Source organism: Polypterus senegalus, chromosome 10 (assembly GCF_016835505.1).
Source record: "Polypterus senegalus isolate Bchr_013 chromosome 10, ASM1683550v1, whole genome shotgun sequence".
NCBI lineage: Eukaryota > Metazoa > Chordata > Cladistia > Polypteriformes > Polypteridae > Polypterus > Polypterus senegalus.
In genome coordinates this window covers 124,303,897-124,326,394 of record NC_053163.1, presented here as the reverse complement: position 1 = coordinate 124,326,394, position 22,498 = coordinate 124,303,897, and the positions used below count along the sequence as shown (strand labels likewise).

At 36.9% G+C, this 22,498-nt stretch overlaps 1 protein-coding gene across 1 annotated transcript in view; it reads right to left on the bottom strand.

Annotated features, from left to right (window-relative positions):
* Positions 1-22,498, bottom strand: part of gabra3 (gamma-aminobutyric acid type A receptor subunit alpha3) — a 556,236-nt gene that overhangs the window by 354,828 nt on the left and 178,910 nt on the right. Inside the window, exon 3 of the mRNA XM_039766519.1 lies at positions 17,752-17,870. Coding sequence (XP_039622453.1) covers positions 17,752-17,870 — 119 coding nt within the window. The remainder of the gene's footprint in view (positions 1-17,751; positions 17,871-22,498) is intronic.

Below are 22,498 nucleotides of genomic sequence, written 5' to 3'. Positions count from 1 at the left end.
CAGGCTATGGATAGTCTTTCATGGTTATTTACACTAAACATTGCCTTCTGCTGTTTTTCTTCCCGTCACTGTTAAAAACAAACTGCATGTTTCTACAAAGTACTTTTATTTAATACTTAGTGGTAAAGACATTGCGAGAATCACCTAGGCTTATAGCCGCACTGGATTAAGACCTGAATGAAAGTGATGATAAAATAAGACAGAAAAAGAGTTAAGTGCTAAGTGTATTAATGGACAGGTTTAGACTGGCAAGATACAGGTTTATTTAATTTTATTAACAGTGTAATGTACATTGCTGCCTATAACAAACATTTTCTTGTACATTCAGAAGGAGGATTTTCTCATGTATTCCATTTTTATAAATATGACCTGATACCATGGCACTCTCTTTAACAAACAAAGAAAAGAAAACCAAAAGAAGCAACACAGGCCCTTAAATAGCGCTGGTTCCTCTGCTGCAGTCTGGTGGCTCCACTATCCCAGACTGAGTATGTAGACCAAAAAGCACAGAGCAAAAGGGACAAATAACACAGAACACCGGCCTAACAAAGTATTCACTCAGAAAATATATGCAGAAAAAACAATAACATAATTAATAATATTTGCAAAACTTTTAAGAATCAACAAAAAGGTTAAATAAAAAGAAAACATACTTTAGTCACAAATGAAACCCTGGCTATACAGTTTTTAATGTTTGTACATCAAAATATGGTATTAGTATTAGAGAGTGACTACATTTTAAACCCATGGTACTGTTCCTTTTTTGTGTTGTATGTTATTCTCACCTTTAATTGACTAAGACATATGTGCTGCTCATCAGGCTCTATGGCTATGGCTATGATCAATCAGTCTGGCTTAAGGTTATGCAGAATGGACAGGAGCTCCTAAGTGTGTTTAATTATTTAATTATTATACCATCAAAAGGGCAAAGTCTAGGCCCAAAATTATCAAAAGAACTGCTCAACTGACCATGCCTCTAAGTTTGCTTTAATAGTGTTTCAGAATGGCCATCAATACTTCACCCCTATGATGTCAATACATGGCAGCCATCTAAGATCCCTGAAAACAATGAGAGATCTCCAGCAAACAAATCTCATAAAATAAATTAAAAAAAAAAAAAATCACAAATCAATGCAAAAATAATGATACTGACATTGGCGGGAGGGCAGATAAACTATAAAAAATAACTGCATTTGTTTTTCTGCCACATATTTACATATACAATTGTTTGTAATATAATGTTACAGTATAAGCTAAATCTCACCTAAAACAACACATTTACAACTTTGAAATTATGAAAATGTGCACGGCTGCACTCGGATCTCAGTCCGGGTGGTTTGCCATGTGGTGGGTGCAGCAAAGCACTGCAAATGATGTTTAAATGTCAGAAAACGTTTTTTAGCTTGTTTGTCTACTTGTAATTGTGGCAAAATATACCCTTTCTCAATTTTTAAACAAGCTGGAAAATGTATGCATGGCATAACACTGAGGTGCATTCTGGGATTTAGTTAACTTATGAAATGTAAAGTGTTTTTAACTTTTCATTCACTTCATCAAAGAAACATTTTTGTTTATTAAATATGTTTTGTCTCTGGCCGTTTCAATATCTCGAACTGACTACTGAGGATCTGTTTTTCCTGACAGGAGCAGCTATCTGACATGTAAAAAAGAAAAATGCCAGATGCAAAACATGCAAGGTAAAGTGACCTCACTCAAGTTTATTTTGAAATCATAAACTAATCTGTCATTGAAATCGCACAGAATATTTCTCTTTTCAAAGGACGGACAATATGCAAGAGGGAGCTGCATAGGGTAGAATGGATTTAACATATTTACATTCAAAAAGCTTTTGAAGAAAAATAACCTTTTATAGGAGATTATTTTAGTAACAGTGCATCTGCTGAGGGCAGTCACGCATTAAATTCCACCTGTGGCTAAAAGCTCTGTGAGTTGCCTGTTAAAACTTTGTATATGCACTAAACGTAAATCATTGTTATTGTAGCAAATTGGGTTCAAGATAACCCACACCCACTTTGGGCCAATTTAAAATATCTAGTTAACCATCACAGGTTTGTATGAGGCCTAGACTTGTCCCGGGTAGGGTGAACCAATAGTATCTATATTATCAGTATGTTCTTTATTGTATGAAGTTCTTTATAGTGAAAACCATTACACAATGTCATATAAAGCAGAATAACATAGTAGGTTTGTTGTCTTTGGCAATGATGACACTATTGTAACCAGGGCTGGCTCTAGGATAAGGCTGAGTAAGGACCAGCTCAGGCTGATCCAAGCATAGGCAAAACCCCTACTCTTCTATATTATGTTAATATAGTGCTTCATGTGTATTATATAAATATGAATGATCTCTAGCAGAATATTTCCCCCCCTTCAATTTTATATACCGTTATGAATGCTGTCACACACATGCGATTAGGAGGCAGTCAACAAGCCCGGAGGTGAGTGAAATAACGCGAGACAAAGGGTTAATCTGTGGTACTAACACCCATCTTTCTTCAGACAAAAACTTACTTCCGGGTTCCAAGATGGCCGCCGAAATGTCACCTCCGGCAACATCTAATGACATCGCTTCTGGCTCCGACCCATGATGACACTTCCGGTCTCCAGAAGATGACGTCACTTTCCCACTACATCGCTTCCGGTCCCTTTGGATGACGTCGTATCCGTCTGCCTGTTTCTATGTCATTTCCTGCCAGTTCATTTCCATCCACCATTTTCGTTGTGCACAAAAAGCCACCATTTGTAATACTTGATGTCATGTAATGTAAACGTATTTTGACCACCATTTTTTACTGTAATGGACATTATACGAGGAAGGTCCCCAACTCTTTTTTGTTGTGGAAATTCTCTTTTGGTTTATTACAATGAGTTATGATGTCTAAGAAAAAAACATCTATCCACCACTGCCTAGATCTGCCACATAACTTTGATCTGACACTGATTGTACCATTTATCCCAAAAGTTATTATTTTGAGATTAACCCTAATGTTTCTGGATTTCATGTGCAACAAAATCTTATGCAAGTTCTGGTTTCCACTTTTGATCTACTATTACATATTTTTGTCAGCTGTCTTAAAATCTGGTGGATTTTTTCTCCAAAATCTACAGTATATGGATGATAGGTGTACAGTTACAGAGAACCAAGCTATTACATGCACATCTGTGCTCTGAATATGTACCTCATCTGACAGCAACATCCAAACCAATACTGAAGGGCTGCTGAATAACCTGCCTCATTTCTCTACTGTATATAGTGATTTATGTTGCACTTTTGTAATCCAAATTATACAAGCTATTACAAGCTGTGTTTTATTGTTTTACTGAATGCAAGCGAAGTTCTGATATTCTGCTCATATAAAGCAAATAAATTAAGCAACCAAGTTTTAGAACAACAATTACATTCACATTGCGGTCATCAAATAATTCAATATTAACATAAGATATAAACCTGCAGGCATTGTTCAAGCAATGTGATTAGCAGATATAAGCACAATGCTATTGCATATTTCAGTAGTTAAATGAAATAGTTTGCTTCAGTAAATATTGCAGGATTTCAGTAAATATATATCCTATGCAAGTCTGCTTAAGCATTCTCAATATCAAAAAAATATAATCCTAGAATTGATTAGTGAATAAAAAGTCAAAGATGCAGCTATCAGTGCTGCATTGCGCATTCAGTATCTCCAGGAATCTTGGCATTCACACCATAAGCAGAGGAGCCACCATTTTCTAGATCATTAGCTTAATTTTCAGTTCCTTTAATCCCTATCATTGATGCAAAATCCCGCTTTATAATTTTATTATTATGTCTCATTTACAAGACTGAAGAAAGATAAAAAGGAGAATCTGTCATCAGTATCAAAAAAGAAAGCAAGATGCTGCTTCTGTATATACGTATGATGTTATCCATGACGAATTTAATGTGCTAGAATGAATTTGGAAAATCCAGATAAAAGCTGTTAGATTTGCAAGATGAACAAGTGATTCTTATACTAAATGTTAAGTAGAAGCAGAAAATATAGTGGCTAAAAAAAACAGAATATGCTACAAAAAATAAGCACAACCTCATTATAAGATACCGTATGTAATAAAACAGAATGGTCCACTGGACAGTAAATGGAAACCTTTCAAACAGTGCTTTCTATTAGGAGTGACTGCAATGGAGATCATAACAAGTATAGAGATCAGAAAGTAGATATACTGCTCCTAATTGTGGAATACACATTGCAGCAGAGCGTAAGGAAAATACACACATGAACAACTTTGAAGAAGTACAGTACATCATAGGTTTAATGCATACTGGTCAGCTAAACTACTAAACGTCTTTAATTACTGTATTTAGCATCTAGTTAAATTTTTTAGCTGGTAATGTGTCTTGCATCCTTGGAAATATAAGCATTGAAGCATATGAAGACATTCTGGACTTAATCGTTAGAGATCAGATTGTGTCTGTGAGCTAATAAAAAGCTAAAAGGATTAGGCAGCAATGTTTGTGCATTCCACATTTACAATGATAGGAAGCAAATTGAAAAACTGCAAAAATTTGAAAGGGTCCCATGAATACAGTAATTCAGAGTTTTGTTTTTTTTTTTTGCTTATTTATTGCAATGTTTGAACATTTTTTTTATTTATATTTTCATTTAATTTGTTTCACTTGCTTCTGTCATCAAGTTGTTTCCTGAACCCAAGATTGCTGTGGCGTCCCAACTGTCATGGACATGTGTGTTGGGTGTGGTCACATGATTGGCATGTGATGTTACTGTGCACAGTCATCTAGTCTTGAGAGCCATTTTAGAACACTATAAGTGCAGGTGAAATGTTATGGTCAAACTGGTATTTGTGGAGAAGCCAGGCAATGTTCAAAGTGTGTACAGTTACATAAATTACACCCTGTAGTGCTGTTTCCTTCTATTTCTGTACTTTTTACACATTATAGTTTTGTGTTGTTTTTTTTTTTTTTTACTTTCCAGGACATTTTCTTGTCATTTGGCCCTGTTTTCTTTTTTTAAGGTCATTACTATTTTATTTAAAATATTTTAGTACTATGGTGTTTAAAATATCTTTTAGGAGCTAGTTAAAGTAGGCAGGCACACACGTTGACTAATCATAGTTATTTGCTGAAACCAACTTTTGCAAGCTTTATGTAATTCCTTGTCTGGCTAGTGAGATGGCTTGCCATGAGTTACATCACATGCTGTCTACAGCATTTTAACTTAAAGCAGTTTCATACTGCTAAGCAGAACATTTGACCATCTTGATTAATTTTTGTTTGTTTGTTTTTAATTAATGAGTTAGCTGGGTTATGACAACATGTAGCAACAGTGGAAAGAAAAGGGAATATAGGTAGGAAGGACAACCAATGAGAGTGAAATTATGTCACTAACAAATAAATAAAGAAAGAAATTCCTGCACACACATGGTGGTATCTGTTGAATTGTAATGATTTTTAAATTGAAAAATAAACTGAAGATGAATGTAGTAACAGTTAAGGATTTTAAACTACTGCAAACACACCCACATGACAAAGAAACAAGTTGGATTTAGAGCATGGTCAAATGATATACAACTTACAGTATATGCACATAATATATGCATAACTAACTGGCTAAATTATATCAATTCTTTGCAAACTTTGCATTTAAAACAACAGACTGCTAAAATAAGCAAATACCAAGGTTAACACAGAAAGAGAAAACCTATAAAAATCTCAGACAGAGTATTGGAATGACAAATCCATTTATCAATCACTTTTCCCAATTTGAACCAAAGAAGAATGGAACCAATCCCACCAGCACTGAAACTAACTCTGGGTGGGACACCAGTGCATTGCAATGCATATTCAGGCTGCCATGGATACTTTAAGCTTTTATGAAATTCTTGACCCACAAATCTCAAAAAGGCATCAAATCTTAATGCAACCCTAGTCCAGAAATTGGAAACTAAGTTTAGGGCCTATAAAACACCTGACTCAATAAAGTCAAAGCAATGATCTTTAGAATATCAAGAACATAAGTTGAAAAAGCAACAGTTGCTTGCAAAGAGGTAACTGAAACATTAACTTAATTCAAGTCTGAGATGAAAAATCAATGCCAAAGACAAAGTCATAAATTAACCCATAAAAGAAATAATCAAAACCATAAATTTACAAAATCCTCAAGAGAGAAAGAATCCAAGAAAAAGGACCCGAACACCATGAGCAGGAGCTAATGCCTTTAAATAGGTGGCCTCCAACATTAGGTGCAGCATCTTGGGTTCAACCCTTTGGCCCAACTTCGAAAGGACAAGGAAGACAACTAACAGAATTAACATATGTTAACATAAATACTAAGAACAGCTAAAATTGTTAACATAGGAATCCTGTCTGGTTTATTTAATTATTTCTGTGATCTGAACCTTCCAGATTTTCCTCATCTTGCACCCTCATCCACGCTGGAAAACATATTGCTCAATTTTGAGGAATTAGACTCCATCTCTACAATATATAAAATCATTTTACAATCCCTTCCTTTCAAAGATCCAAGAGGACACTGGGAAAAAGACCTCTCAATTAATATATCAGAAAAGGAGTGGAAAGTAGCAATGCAGAGAATTCACTCAAGCTCCATATGCGCAAAGCATACAATTATACAACTCAAAATTATATATCGAGCACATCTGTCTCGACTAAAACTCTCCAAAATGTTTCCAGGGCATGATCCAACCTACGGACGTTGCAACCAAGCCCCAGCCTCACTGGGTCACATGCTCTGGGCCTGCACCAAATTAACATTATTCTGGACAAAAAATTTTAATTACCTCTCAGACAGCCTTGGACTCACAATCCCTCCTAACCCATTAACAGCTGTGTTTGGGGTTCTTCCAGAGGGGCTTAAAGTGGAGAAAGACAAACAAATTGTGATTGCATTCACTACACTGTTGGCACGCAGACTTATTCTGATAAACTGGAAGAACCCAAACTCTCCTCTTTTAAGTCAGTGGGAAACTGATGTGTTATATTATTTAAAATTGGAAAAAATCAAATACTCAGTTAGAGGATCTGTACAGACTTTTTTCAAAACATGGCAGGATCTAATCAGTAATATTCTAAAATAAGTTTATAAAGCACAGAGAATTTATTAATTTAGGTATTTTTACAAGCCTTAAATTTTACACCGTTTGGCTTGCTCTCTCTCTCAGGGGTGGGATCGATCTGTTCTTAACATAATTCTTTTTTTTGTAAAAACTTGATTGCTATGTATGGATTGTAATAAAATTAATAAATAAAATAATAATAATAATAATAATAATTATTTCTGTGATCTGAATATTTTTTTTAGTTTTCAAAAGTTTAACATTTTAAAATTAGTTTGAAAATGTTTTTAATTCTATTTCGCTTTATAGCTGTCTGTATCACATCCTTACATTGAAAGCCACATCCAGGAGGCGATGATCTGCTATGAGACTTTGCCTGGTTGCTAGGAACTACCCTCATGATACCATATGAGCTGATAAATTATGAGGCAGTGGCATGAGCTGCATTGTCACAGATGTGGATTTAACCATTGAACTGGTGCTCATGGAAAGGTCCATTTTCTGGTTTTGACTCTCACTCCTTTATCTCAAACTGGTTTATGTCTTGGTGTTTTTGCTTGGTAATTAATTAGGGTTTTCTTGTTGAATGACTTTTGCAATTTTACTGCAATTATTTTTCATTCAATTAAGGAAAGAAGATGGGTGGTCGGTTTGGGGGAAAAAAAACTGGTGGCCACTTTTGTATAAAGGTCGTGGGTGTTTTTGTACCATTTCATGTTTTGCTCGACTGGCATGAAAAAATGCATAATATGAAAGTTACAAACGACTGGATTCTTGTAAAAACATGAACAGAAAAAAATATTAAAATATAACAAAAAAAAAAAACTTAACAAAAGATAACATACCTAAGAAAAAGCCGTTGCTGAACCATATCTGGGCCAATTTTATTAGTTGATAATCAAAGATGCATGTCTATGTGATAAATGATGAAAACTGAACTACCTCAAGAGGAACACACAAGTCACTGGAAGAACTTGCGAAATCTCTACATACAGAATTTAAAACTAGGACTTTGACTCTGTGAGGCAGCAGTACAAACCACTGATCAACTGTGCCACTGGGAACACAAACATACAAAGGTATTCAACTGGACTTTGCCACTTTACTTACGTGTCCGAAAGAGTCTGAACATCCTGCTGAACAATGTTTACAATCTATTTCATTACAATTGAGACCAAGACTCTAAAAACAGATTGATGTTAAAAGTGAACAATCTAACTCAGAAACCTATGGAATTGGTCAATACAACTCTTTGTGTAAAGAAGTGCAATGATACTTTGTAAATATGCACAGATTCAAATATTTGAATGACTGCATACTACAAGTCACCAAACTGAAAGAAGTTTTGAGTGCGGTGGCATAAGTAGAGCATATTTTTAAATCTGAGATGCATTTATGGCATTTGGCAGCTGTAGACAGAAAGAGAGAACCCCAAATTATGCATAATTATAATGCCATTTGTCCAGTTTTGAAAATGAAGGTTTCCCTTTGGTGTATGCTCAACAAAATATTTCACAGAGCCATGGAAATTGCTTCTGAAGACTTGTAAAGAGACAAAGAAGAGTAATTATTGTAATCAGTGACATGGTGGACTGTGACACAGCAGACAATACAAGATGGCAAGACCTCAGGCAGTGACAACATAAATTATTATGTAAGATGGGCATAACCAGGGGCAGTATGCTCTTGTAGAAAACCAGAAAGGAACAACAATAATTGTTTGGTTGGGGAAAACATTATGCTGTCCAATATGTTAGAGAACAGACGAGCCAGCTTAAGGTTAAGGTTGCCTGACCAAATGTATAAGGTGGGCAAAGAAATGCCAGAAACTGCAACATCCTCTTGCACTACTTGACTCACAGTCCCAAGGGGATGATTAGTGGAACTATGCAGTACCTCCAATAGAAAAAGCAGCATGGGTGATAGCATTAAGACCTGACATCTTCAGGACCCACTGAAAGCTCATAATATACTGCCAATGGATCTCTGAGTTGGTGTTCTTGCTGTAAATATATTGCGGCCTTTAGTACTGAAAGTGTTTCTGGGATAGGATATGAAGCTGTCCCTCAGTCAGAATTATACTGAGTGTAGCAGAAATAAGAGAGGCCAGGATCTGAAAAGAAGGAAGAAACAGATTGAAGATAATGAGCTCTATTCTAAGGCACCTTGATGAGAAGCTGTGCCAGTGACACCTCAAAATTAGTAGGATCTCAGCAATTGCAAAGGTAAGCTCAGAGAGGTTATAAGATTGTCGTGTTGCCATTGTATCAGTCTTGGGGTATTGCCCCTTTGAAAATTTCTTCCTGGTGTAATTTTTAATTAGTAAAATCAGTTTCCTATATTTTGTAAGCTCCTCTGAATTATTTTAGGTAGAAAACACTTTGAGAATGTTCACTATTCTTCGAATCATCAGTGGCATAGTAACATGGTGTGACACACCATAAAATATCAGGGAAATATGTTAATTGTGCTGGAAAAATGTAAAACAAAACAGCTTGAATCTACATTTGGTTGTTCATATTACATTTGCAGCAGAAGACAATAACTAGACAAGTGTAAAATTTAAGCTAAGGGTGATATGTAACCAAAATGTTCTTTAAAGAACATCAGAGATGGCTATCAATATAGAAACACTGAAACTTTTACAAACAGAAAGTGAGTTCTCAACAAGGTTATGTTAAGGAATGGAAGTCTAAAACACATTCTGTTAACAAACTTTGCATTTGCACACACTGACACCATTTGTAAGACTGCACAGTGTCCTTAGATACAACAAAAGAAGCTCCAGGTAACATGATAAATGCAAAATACATTATGTGGCTGGAAAACCTCATTGACAATAAACCTTTTCAAAATAAAATGTTTATAATTGGGAGAACCAAATCATAATGGAGACAGGCTAGGGTCAAAGGAATAGGATCGGAAGGACTTGAAGTTGTGTGTCTCACTTCAGCCAACAAAAGGGGTTCAATCTCTAATGTGATACAAAGGGCACATTAGTCCTTTTCACAAAAAGGCATGTGGAGTGGCGATACTCTTTCCAGGTCGCCGATCAAGAAAGCATTAATATTTTTAATATCTGATTCTTTACCGGTGGTCCTAGCCCTTTAAGAGCCACTCCCTGAAGGTTAAAAATTACAAACTTCAAATATGTAGGGTATCATTTTAGACTATTTCAAGGTCGGTAATTATGAATATATTATTTTCGATTTCAGGTCCTCTAATAGGGATCTAGCTCTCTTTTGACTTCAATCAGAGGGTAAAAAATGAAACATTTCTACTACATTTGCAAATAGTTATGTAGAGATAGTTATGTGGACAAGTGGCCCAACCTAACTGCATTAGAAACAGCTGAAATCAAACAAAGACCTTGCAAGCTCATCATAGTCCTGCTGTTAGCTTCTAATACCACACACTTATGTTAGGGCCTCAGATTAGCTCCACAAGTATTTTGTTTTTTTGATCAGTAAGGCAGATGTTCTAATGATTCCACACCCAAATGGAAACCTTAATTCTTTCATTCATTTTCCAAAATCACACACAGACAGGGAATGACATCCAAAAAGGTTTTCTTGGAGCTGTAAGGCAGCAACACTGTGCTACCTAAGGTTCAACTCAAATATGTTTTTTTGTGAACTTAAGTGAACCTGTCCTGTGAACCGTTGCACAGTGTTGTTATGGCTAGTGCAGTGTTAATGATTTCACTTTATGCAGGAACAATCAGAAAGGAAGCCTTCAAGTTGCCTTGGCTTAGAACTTAGAGCTGGACGGGACCCAATTTTAGAGCCATTTGCACTAAAACAAAAATAAATACAAAATCTTGTCTCTTTTCTTGTAAGCATAATAATTAATTCCCATCTAATGTAGAAATTTGAAAGTGTGTGTCTGTTCTTTATGTATCATTTCTTTGGCAGTTCAGCAGGCTGAGTAATGAGTCTCTACGTTCTTTAGCTGAACAATTACAGCAGCTTAAAGCAAAAATCTCCAAAGAGCTTCAAGATCTCCAGTAAATTAATATGTTACACCAATTTTAAATTAGATTGCACACAAATGAATTACACCAGGAAATACTTTAACTTGAAAAAATCAAGATTACTTCCTAATGGCACAGTGGCATTTTTTTAGTCATGATGTCTTCAGTATGAGTTCTTATTGTGGGATATCAACATTTAACAAAACAGTCTGAGCAACCTCATCATGATTTAGATCCATAGAGACAGTGGCAGGAATTATATTATATGTTATTTTGTATATGTTCAGTACAGTGCCATTCAATCCATAGCTATGATTTAGCACAATGTTAAAAAAGTAAACCATAGACTTGCCCGGATATGGAGATGTAGCTGTAGACAGCATCAGAATCTGCTGAGGCAAAAGCCATTTATTCCTAACAGGATACATTTCTAAAGAGAGGACACACTGAGGAGTAAAAAAAAGTATTAGAAATTTGTTCACTTTTTATGCAGTGTTCATGTCTGACAGTTAAGTAATCTATCTACTCTTTAGTTTTAGGTTACACAAATAACAACCTGAGCTAAAGTTCTGGACTGAATTTATTGTTTGTGAAAAGCAGTTCTACTTACAGGCAGTCCCCAGGTTACATACGAGATAGGGACTGTAGGTTTATACTTAAGTTGAGTTTGTATGTAAGTCAGAACAGGTACATTATTTTAATAAATGCTATTGTTGACCGACTATAACCAAGTGCTCTGCCAATGAACAATGGAGTTTCACCTCTCTCTGACCTTTTAATTATTTCTACTTTATTTTCAATGCTGATGGTTTTTCTCTTCTTTACTGTATCACCAGCACTTGCATCTGATTTGTGTTTCAGAGACATTCTCGAAGGGTGAAGACAAAAGGTTAAGATGAGCTCTTCTGCACAGCACTGTGCGCACTATCACAGCAGGAAGGCACCCATCGTCAACACGTCTGATGTACTGACAAGAGACAACTTCCTGCTATGTGCGTAACAGTACAAGCAGGCTTGCTATTGAGAATGAAGGGGGACAGTGAGGGGTGGTTCACTACCCGCCCACCACACAGCCACCTCCACTACAGTGTACTGCCTGCTGCGTCTGCCCACCGAGAACGAACACGGTGTGGCCAAAGACGGGTAGTGAATCGCCCAAAACCACCCCCATTCAACAGGCAGCCACCCAAGGCACACTGCAACCGCCGCCCCATTCACCCTTAATGGCCTCTGTTCAGCCACAACCGGGTCACCGCTTGCAGCATTACCAGCCGCCCACTGAGAATGAATGGGGCAGCCATGTGTGGTGGGCGGGCGGTGAAACACCCCCCTCCACTCTCCACTCCATCCAGCCTGCGTCCAGTCGGGAGCAGTAGCTGAGGTGGTGTAGTGGGCGGGCAGTGTACCAGCCCATCAAGCCTCCGTTCTGCGCATGAGTGATAGCTGTGGCCTCGTGACTATGGACCACGGGTCACTGCTTGCTGTCGGGAGCCGCCCGAGGGACACTACACTGCACGAGCAACGAAATTGCCCCCCTCCAGTCACCCACTGTTTGCAGTGTCCCCAGGCTGAGGATGATGGAGCGGCAGTTACTGAGGTACATGCGTTGCAGCTGCAGCCCCATTTGTAAGTCGTAGGTCGGATGTCCGTAACCTGGGGACTGCCTGTATTTATACTTGAGGACCAACAGCACTCACCAGGATCTTCCCATTATAAAGCATATTATTTTGATTTACAAGCTCTTGAGTAACTCTGCTTAGATTATTATAGTTTTAATAAATGCTCTCTGAGTAGTAAATACATGTGTTTTTGTATGAGCAGTATATATATTGTGTGTATGCCTATATGGTGGATTCAGAAAATAGTCAGGCCCCTCCACTGTGTTTGAGCGACACGGGTATGCTCAAAAAATAGACGTGTTAAGCCACAAAATGTGCACGCAGGCACTGCAGTTCGCAAGCATTGGTACCAGAATGCAGCCACAAGTATGCTGCAGAGCTACAGCGTATCTTTATGTGAAAACAGCAGTGTCAGATTGGGGGTTAGGGAAGGATCTTGGACACAACTGAGAGAATGAAAAGTGAATAAAAAAAAAAACTAACCTTTACAAGTATCATAAATTACACTGGCTGTTACACACTGAAATCAAATGTATGTTTTTATTTTAAAATAGTAGGAATAACGGCAGTTTACTTTTCAAGAGAGAATCGTGTGGGATCGAACTCATGACCTTTTGATTACTAGTCAGCAGCTGATACCATTACGTTACCATGGCAGTTGTGATATGTACAGTATGTGTCAATGTGGCATGCTAAGGCGGCTTTTTTTCTGCAGTTATATATTTGAATAAAAGCATACTTGCTCTGTTATATTTGTACCTTTTGTGAAAGTGTTAATTTGATATTTGGACTTCAGGCTTCATACATTATATAGTTTATGCCTACATTTTGTCATTTACTACTATAATATGATAAAAGTTTCTGTTTTAAAAATGTGTTTATACGGATTACTGTAGAAACGGAACACACGTGAAATGCGTGTATTCCAAATAATGATCTATTATTTCCACTCTAAAACCCCACTTCACTCCCAGATAATCAATCAAGGCATGAGCTGGGAGAAGTTTGTGCACGTTCTAAGTCGGTGGGGGGATGGAATAGCCGGCTACTTGCAACTTTTCTTTATCAGCACATTTAGATTAACAAAAAACGCTGGCGGAGAGGTGAGAACAGTTTTAAGGATCTACGAGTTTTTTCATAGGCTCTGGTAATTCTAGTGTTAAATCAAGATAAGAAATTTGACAAATGAGAGGAGACCATTCAGTCCCATTTGTTTAGCTAATAGCTAAGCTGTCCAAATATCTCCAGATTCTTCTTAAAGGTTGTCAAGGTTTCTGTTTCAACTACATGTCTTGGTGGTTTGTTCCAGAATCCCACAACTCTGTACATCAAGAAGTGCTTCCTGGCTTCAGTTTTAAATGCACTTCCTCTTAATTTCCACTGATGTCCTTGAGTATCTGATTCACCATTAAGCTCAAAGAATGTTGCTGGATCCACCTTATCAATACCTTTGAGGATTTTAAATGCTTGGATTAGGTCCCACACAGTCTCCTCTGCTTGAGACTAAACAGGCTTAACTCTCCGAGTCTGTCAGAGTAGGACATGGCCTTCAGTCCTGGGATACACTTGGTTGTTCCACCGCAAAGCTCCAATGAATACTGATAGGTGGCCCGGAACATGCTCACATTTATAGAGACTGTACATAATTCTAAACATGAAACACATAACTCAGAAACAACAAAAATAAAACGTCAGCCCAATGCATGACAAGTGCATGTGCACATGTATGTAACACTACAACGGCAATCTTTCTTATAAAAGATACTCAAAGATGCAATGAGGCCATCAAACCCTTCAGTCTTTACATAAAAATACCAAAATCTGTAATTTGTATGTTTCTGACTTTTCTTATTAACTCCTGAAAATATGTTTAAGCATGCATTTTTATTTTCATCTGTTCCCTTTCCCAGAAAGGTAGTGTTCCTTTGTGCTTTGCAGGAGGCAGGCACGTTAGGGAAGGTGAATAAAGAAGTTCCTTGTAGGCAATAAGGCTCTTCCTTTTAGTTAGTGTTCAATTTCCGTGCTTCCGTGTTCTCCTGTCACTGTTAAAAATCTAGCCTAGTCAAATGAACAGGACCTTTTGGGCCACTTAATAAAAATAATTATTTTAGATTTCATGCTGTCTATGAATGGGATTGGAAGTTCATCTCACTGAAAAGGAAGAAAAAACTTTTTGCAATTTAGAATGCTGAATTTGTTTTTCTACTTTATATTTTAGATCTATTAGTTTAATGGCTTACTATTTGGTTATTTATAAGGTCTAGTGCATTTTCACTTGTTTTGCTCAGTTCCTTTAAGTAGTTTTGTAACACCTGTTTTAAAACAGCCCCCTAACTGATGGTTACTTGATTATTTTGTATGTTGCTATGGACAAAAGCATTTGCTAAACGAATAAAAGTAAATATGAATGTATTGGCTGAGACATCTGAATGTGATCCAAAAAGTTATCAGCTTCACTGGTTCTCTCTCAGTAACTCACTTAACCTGACAATGTTCATAATGTGGAAATTACAAAATAGTTGTTCTGTGCCTAACCTCTAAAGCACCTTTAGATAATGCTGCTTCTGCATATTACAAGTAGTATATGACGTGAAGTTTGGTTGTTTTTATGCAGTCTTGTTGCTGCTTTTTGTTTTTCTTGATACTATCTAGTGTTGCTAAAAGATGCTCAATATAAAGCTAACTAATGGATGCAAGTTAGCATTACTGACTTTTCCAAGCCAAGGCCTTTTCTAGAGACAGCTTTGCCGTAGGGAAGCATCATTTAATTTGCAAGCCAACAGGCCTCGCACAGGAGAATTTCTAAGACAAAGGCTTTAGAACTGCATGGCAGATTGTCATTGTAAAACCTCTTACAAATCCTGCCTCAAGGCGAAGCTAATGTTTCAGCCTTAGAGACAAAACTACATACAGCTACTACCCATTAAAGGCTTTCATATCCTTTTCATCCCAGCATTTAATGAAGGTCTGTTGGTTTCAGAATTTTATTTTTAAAATAGCTTTTTTCTTTGTTTCTGCAACCAAAATCTAATACTAGATTAATGAAAAATTACACAATTTGTGTTTTTTTTTATTTCTTTAAATTATTTATTGCATGAGCATGGTATTCCAGTACAACTAACCCTATGTGAACAAGTGATTACCTTATCTCATGCTATAGTCTAAAACGAGTGAGTTTTATACTGACCAGGCCTGCGGCCTATGGACAACCTCTCCCCAATGGGGCACCTAGTAGTTTGTAGACCGAAACCAATCAGTGGTGAAAAGAAATGAGTCACTGACATAAAAGCAAAAATTGAACAAAAAAATCTGTGTTTCTTTTATAGAGCTTAATAAATAATAAAAATGAAAATGCCCAAATTGTCTTATTTAAAAAAAAACACACGCAAAAAGAAAACACAGTCCATATCACACATCCACACAATCAATTAGAAAAACATATATTTACAAAAACATTTCCTTTCTTACCCTTTAGTTCTAAACACTCAAATAAAAGAAAATGACTTCTTCCAAAACTATTTACATTAAGACTGCCCCTCCACAAGCTCAAGGGCCTTTGTCTCAAACCTTAATCTCTTTCAGGTGTACTTGGCTCCACAACTGATCTTAGCAGAGCGATCTCTATAAGCTCCACACCTTCTGTCTCGACCAATCCCACTTTGCTACTCCTCTACCCTCAAATGAAGACTTGCACTGCATTCACTCATGTAGAACTCTACCTGTCCATCAAGCTGGCCATAGATGATTGCTCTTCTCACTCATTCTCTAGCTCCAGTAAGTGTGCCTCAAAATATTTCATCCCAGGACCTTTAACATTATGGCTTTCCTAAATATGGTTTTATTTATAAGGTAGATTCTCTAAACCATGGATGTCAAACTCCAGTCCTGGAGGGCCGCAGTGGCTACAGGTTTTCATTCTAATCATCTTTTTAATTAGTGATCAGTTTTTGCTGCTAATTAACTTATTTAGCTTTAGTTATAATTAACATGACTCAGGCCCTTTTGTTGTTTCTTTTTCCTTAATTAGCAGTCAAACAATAATGAGATACAAAATAAGCCAAAACATGACCAGCATACTGTGTCCATCATACAATATCTGAAAATAAAGAAAGGTGAAGGTCTCAGTAAGGCTGATCTCTCAGCTCATCAAAACATTTTGACAGTGTTCTTAGAAAAAACACAACATCAACAGTTTTGGAAATGTCTGCTGTAACAGAATGAGAGCAGCAACAAGCCTTGGAATTAAATAACAGGCTTAATTAATAGCAAGATTCGGCTTTTCGTTAAGAATCTGGTTGGAGTGAGATTGGCTGGAGTTTGAAGACCCAATTTAACTTGTCATCTGTTGGCTCATTTCTGCTTGGCTCCCATTTATTGAAGAAAAGAATCAATTCAGAGGACTGAATCCTTAAAAACAGGGCTATTAAAATGAATGGAAAAGGAGTTAATTAGCAGTGAAAACTGGCGACTAATTAGGAGAAGGGTTAGAATGAAAACCTGCTGCCACTGTGGCCCACCAGGCCTGGAGTTTGACACTCCTGCTCGAAACACTAAAGCCTGCCCTTAAAAGCATAGGTGGAAAGGTTACACCTTAAAGGGCAGGTGGCAGAAGGACAGCCTTTAAGAGGACAGTTGAAAAAACAACCAGGAGACAAAGGTTTTGGCCAAAGGAATAGTCAAAAACAAACAGAAGTTGCTATCCAAAATTCAAGACATAACAACAAGATCAACATGCTAGGCTAAAGGTACAAGTAAAAAGACAGGCAAAAGTAAAAGAAAAAAATCAGTAAGCAAAGTATAAAAGCAACCATGAATCAACCATACATTTTTTTAAAATATCCCAGTGCTATGATAACTGGAGTGTTGCACTGCCATCTTTTATTTGCTCACAGCCATGACATAATGATTCACAACCAAAATTGTCACAAAAAAAAAATGGCATTGAGAAAAATGAAATTAGGCAGAAACAAGTATAAAATCATGGCATTCACACAAAGTGGGTTTAAGTATATAAAATTATATAAGTATATAATTAACAACATAAACCAAAAAAATGTTTTTACCAACCTCCTAAACCTGGCCGTAGCCTGTTGTCATATCCATCCAGAAGTCTGTCAAGGATTCGTGTAAAAATTGTGATGTTATCTTTGCCATCATCTGGTAAATCAGCATCGTGCCTTCCAGATCTAAGGGGAGGAAAATAATTCCAGGTCATGACCATGTGGTTTTGTTTATGAATACCTGATAACAATGACATTATTAGATGGTAAAATATTACCTTAGGTGTGCTGACCATAGGACCGGCTTTGAATAAACAGACATTTTTGTTGGAACATCTATGCAAAGAATATATGTGTTTTATAACTGTATTACTCTGTCTACTAAACATTGCTATATCCTTACCCTACCCCTACCTCTCCAAACTAGAAAATACTCTTTTATTGACTTGTGTTGAACTACTGCACTGCCATTTTCAATAGTCTTCAACACAAAACACCCCTAAATTATAACAGAATGAAGAACATTTTTCCAGAGTCCTAATCTGGACCAGTTCGAATGACAACAACCAATTTAACAGACTTCATTTTTCATTTTTTAAACATGTACTATTCATTTAGAAATGTAGAAAATAAAGCAAGCAGTAGAAATCAGAAACTCTGTATGTATGATTTCTATATTATTTTCCATCAATGAATCACCAAAGTAAACATATATACATTTTTCAACAGTTGTATTTAAGTAGCCATAGATAGAAAGATAGAGAGAGAGAGAGAGAGAGTACTTTATTTGTGGGGAAATTTAGCATTTTGCCAAAGCTCAATAAATATTATAACAAACAATAACATTCCCCCATTAACTACTCACCAGAATTACTGAAAAAAAGACAAAATTCCAACTGGGTTAAAGATAAAAAGAGCAGTCTCAGAAACAGTGCCAGTGAACCATTATGCAGGCATATTACTGTTGGAATAAAGGACCCCCAGCAGCATTTCTTGACACACTTCTGCTGAATAATTCATTGGCTGAAAGGCCTCAGTGTTAGTGTGTCAGAGAGAGGATGTGCAACATTGTTCATAATGGCACTCCATTTTGTTTTAATTCTCTCCTTTGCTCTACTACTCCAGGGGGTCCAGAGTGCCTCCTACAACTGAGCCTGCTCTTTTAATTAGCTTGTTGATTCGATGGACTTCTCTTCTACTGATGATACTAGCTCAGTACACCAAAGCATAGAAAAATCACACTTGCCGTCACAGTTTTGTAGAACATGTGAAGAATTTCACTACCCACATTAAAGGAATGCCACCTCCTAAGAAATAAAGAGCCTGCTCTGTCCTTTCTTATACAGTTCCTCCGTGTTACAAGACCAGTCCACCCAGTCATTGATATGGACTCCCAAGTACTTGTACAAGTGGGCAACCTCCAAATTCACTTCCTGAATGGTGAGCAGAGGCTCTTTGGGGTGGTGAAAGTCAATAATCAGTTGTTTGGTTTTGCTGATGTTGCAGACAATTCTCTTTGCCCCAAGAAACAAAGCTCTTCATCTTACTTCTGTCCTGTCTCATCCCCTTTATCAATACACCCCCTTAAGTGCAGAATCATATGATAATTTCTGCAAGTGACAATAGATAATTTTTATTGTCCACAAGTGGAAATCTATTCTGTTTCAGTCTGCAAACTCAAACAGTATAGGACACAAAAACTCAGGCATGCAGTAAAAGGATAAGATAAATAAGACAAAAAAGATAGAAGGCATGCTAAAATAACACAATAGTAGCCAGCAACACTTTAAGTTCATGCTAAACCTATTTTACTTTGTTTATTTTTTAAGAAAAAAATTCTCATGTTGCCATGTCACTTTCATCTTACAAAGATTTTGATCACAGCAGGGATGAAGCTGCCTCTATCCCAGTTATTCGAATTTTTGGAGTCATGTATCTCCTAACAGAAGGCAGGATCTGAAGGCAGCAGTTCAGATAGTATGTATTGTTCTCTGTAATCTTGGTGGATTTCCTCTCCAGTTATGCGTAAGTCAGGGTAGCTCATTTCAGGCAATGTTTGAAGTTTCTGTTTTGGAAATGGAGACCTAGCTCAGTGCCAGGGTGCTTGTTATTCATGAATGAGTTTATAGATTAAACTCCTAGCAGCTCCATCGTTAAATGTGCAACCCTGAGTAAAAGACTTAACATGCCATTGCTGAAATTGCAAAAAAAAAAAAAACTTGAGCAATTGTACTATTGTTTCTTGTATTGTGCATCTTTTAAACTATCTAAAGGTATATATGAAAAATGTAAAAGTGTACAATGCCACATACAACTATAACCACACTAAACATCATGTTCTTCTGAAGCCAGCCATTTCGCTGTCCCTAAATTCAGCTGGTCACAGCTATTTCAACTTTACAACATCTATGCAGTTGAATACTCTCACCAGGGGAATCTGTAAGCCTCCCTTTGTGCTGAATCTTTAAATTTCATTCTAAAATCTACCCTGGACTCTGCTGTTCTTAAAATCTTCAATCCTGTGATTTCATTCATATTTTTTTCATATCTAATATTTTGATGCAGATATTGTTGTACTGTATATTCTTGATGTCAATTATCTCTTTTTATGCACAATACATTCATATTTTTTTTACTTTTGCAGACTCTATATGTATTTGGAAAAATTGCTTTGTTTTATTATTCTAGTTTTACATTAGAAATTGCATTTTATTCTTGTTTGTCTTGTAAATACCTTAATATATATTGTGATGATATAAAATGACTTTCAGGAGCAAATATGCTACCAGGGACCACACAAAGTAAAACTGTCCGGGATAGGACAGAACAGAGGACAGTCCAAACAGGGACCAGCCAAAGACAGCAGTCCTTAACATGCCTGGGTGACAAGGCAGTAGCTCCCATGGTTTGGTATGCTCCACAGAGCTTAGAGCTTTTGAATAAAAACCTCTAAGGGCTGCAGAATAAAACACATTCCTTGGATAAAAGTGTTGGGATTACTTCACAATGTTAGAAGGCAAACTTTCTCGGCTGGCCAGTTGCAGCAGATGGTTTCATCCAAGGTATCAGAGAGAAAGCGAATACAGAAAGTTAAAATTAAAAGAAGACTAAAAGCCATTTAGACTGTGATGGGTGGTATACCAGAGGACACTTCAGCCTGGTGCTCCTGTAGGTATATAGGACTGATCGGACCCCTGATGTAACCTTGGGATAATAAAATCAAGAAGTAATTTGGAAATAGGTTTACTAGAAGGGACGAAGAATATTTATAACAGAAAACAATGACATATGGGAAGCGAGAAAGGAGAATGCTTTTGTTGACATACCCCCTCCATATTACGAGCAGCCTCTTAAGGATGAAGTCTATTCACTCAGTGACGAAGACTTTGGTTTATTTTCTCTATTTCCTTTCAAGCTTACAATCCTAACCATCATTCTTTTGTGCAGTTTACTAAATAAACACACTATTGTGAACAAATCCGTGTATTCTATTAACATTATTCTGTATTGAAACTGCATGGAATGGCAGTTTATTTAAGGAATTAGAATTATGAGATAGAAAGAGGTCAGGATAAACAAGCCAAGGTCATAACCAGCAGTCAAGTTCAAACTAATAAACTAGGACCAGGGGCCTCATGTATAACGCCATGCATAGAACTCGCACTATAACATGGTGTAAGCACAAAAGCCGAAATGTGCTTATGCACAGAAAAATCCAGATGCAGGAATCTGTGCGTACTCCAACTTCCACGTTCTTCCGCTACATAAATCCCGATCAGCGTGAAAAGTAACGCTCGTGCATGCGCTTTATGTAATGCCCCAACTCCTCCCAGAATTACGTCTCTTTGAATATACAAATCAATATAAATCGCCCTTTAGCTCAGCCTTCTGTGAAAAGACAATGGGAAAAGCACAGGGGAAAATATAAGAATTTCAGCGAATACCAAGTGGAGGCAAAGGAAAAACATACTATTTGTTTAATTAAACTGTGGTATAATCAACAAAAGAAGTTGATCGAGTGACATAATGTGTTGGAAAAACTTGAAAGCTCACGTTCACAAAATCGCACAGTGCCGGAAATAAAAAAGAAGTCACATATTAAAGTTGCCATGAAAAGGCGAGTTGTAGCCCACTGTTTGAGTGTCATATGAAAGCTTATTAGGGTACAGAGAAAAAAAGGCACACAGTGGAGGAAAACCACGAAATGTCAACTTCAATCTCGTCATTTCCACTTTAATCACGTAGTTTATTTTGTCATTAAAGTAGAACATCATAAACTTCATCTTAAAATTGTTTAATCAACCAGTTTCTCAAATCACATCGTAATTAAAGTAGCACGTTAAATGCTTCGTTTTGTATTTGATCTTCTATGTGCTCTATGTGTGTGAATCACTACTTGCTTCTTAAACCGGCTCTCTTCCTAAAACTGGACACAGAATCCATTACATTTGTGATATTACAGCTCTCTGAATAACTAAAATACTGAGATGTATACGTGATATCATTTTTATGATGATAGGAGTTAAAGCATGTTATTAAACATGAGTTTCACTCCGATGAAATAATTTATTGCAGCAGTACTCAGGGGCGGCTCTAGGCTTGTGGTGGCACTGGGCAGAGGAAGAATCGGTGGCTCCTTTGCCCACCAATGTCAGTAAGGTAGCTTATTCACGGTGGATGGCCACGTCCGTTGCAGACACTGCATAGCCGCCTCGTGCTCATGACACAAGCATTTAACTTTTGCTGAAATGTGTCGCTGCATTTTTAGCTGTGTTGTTATTTTCTCTTTCTGTTTTATATTCAATATATATTGG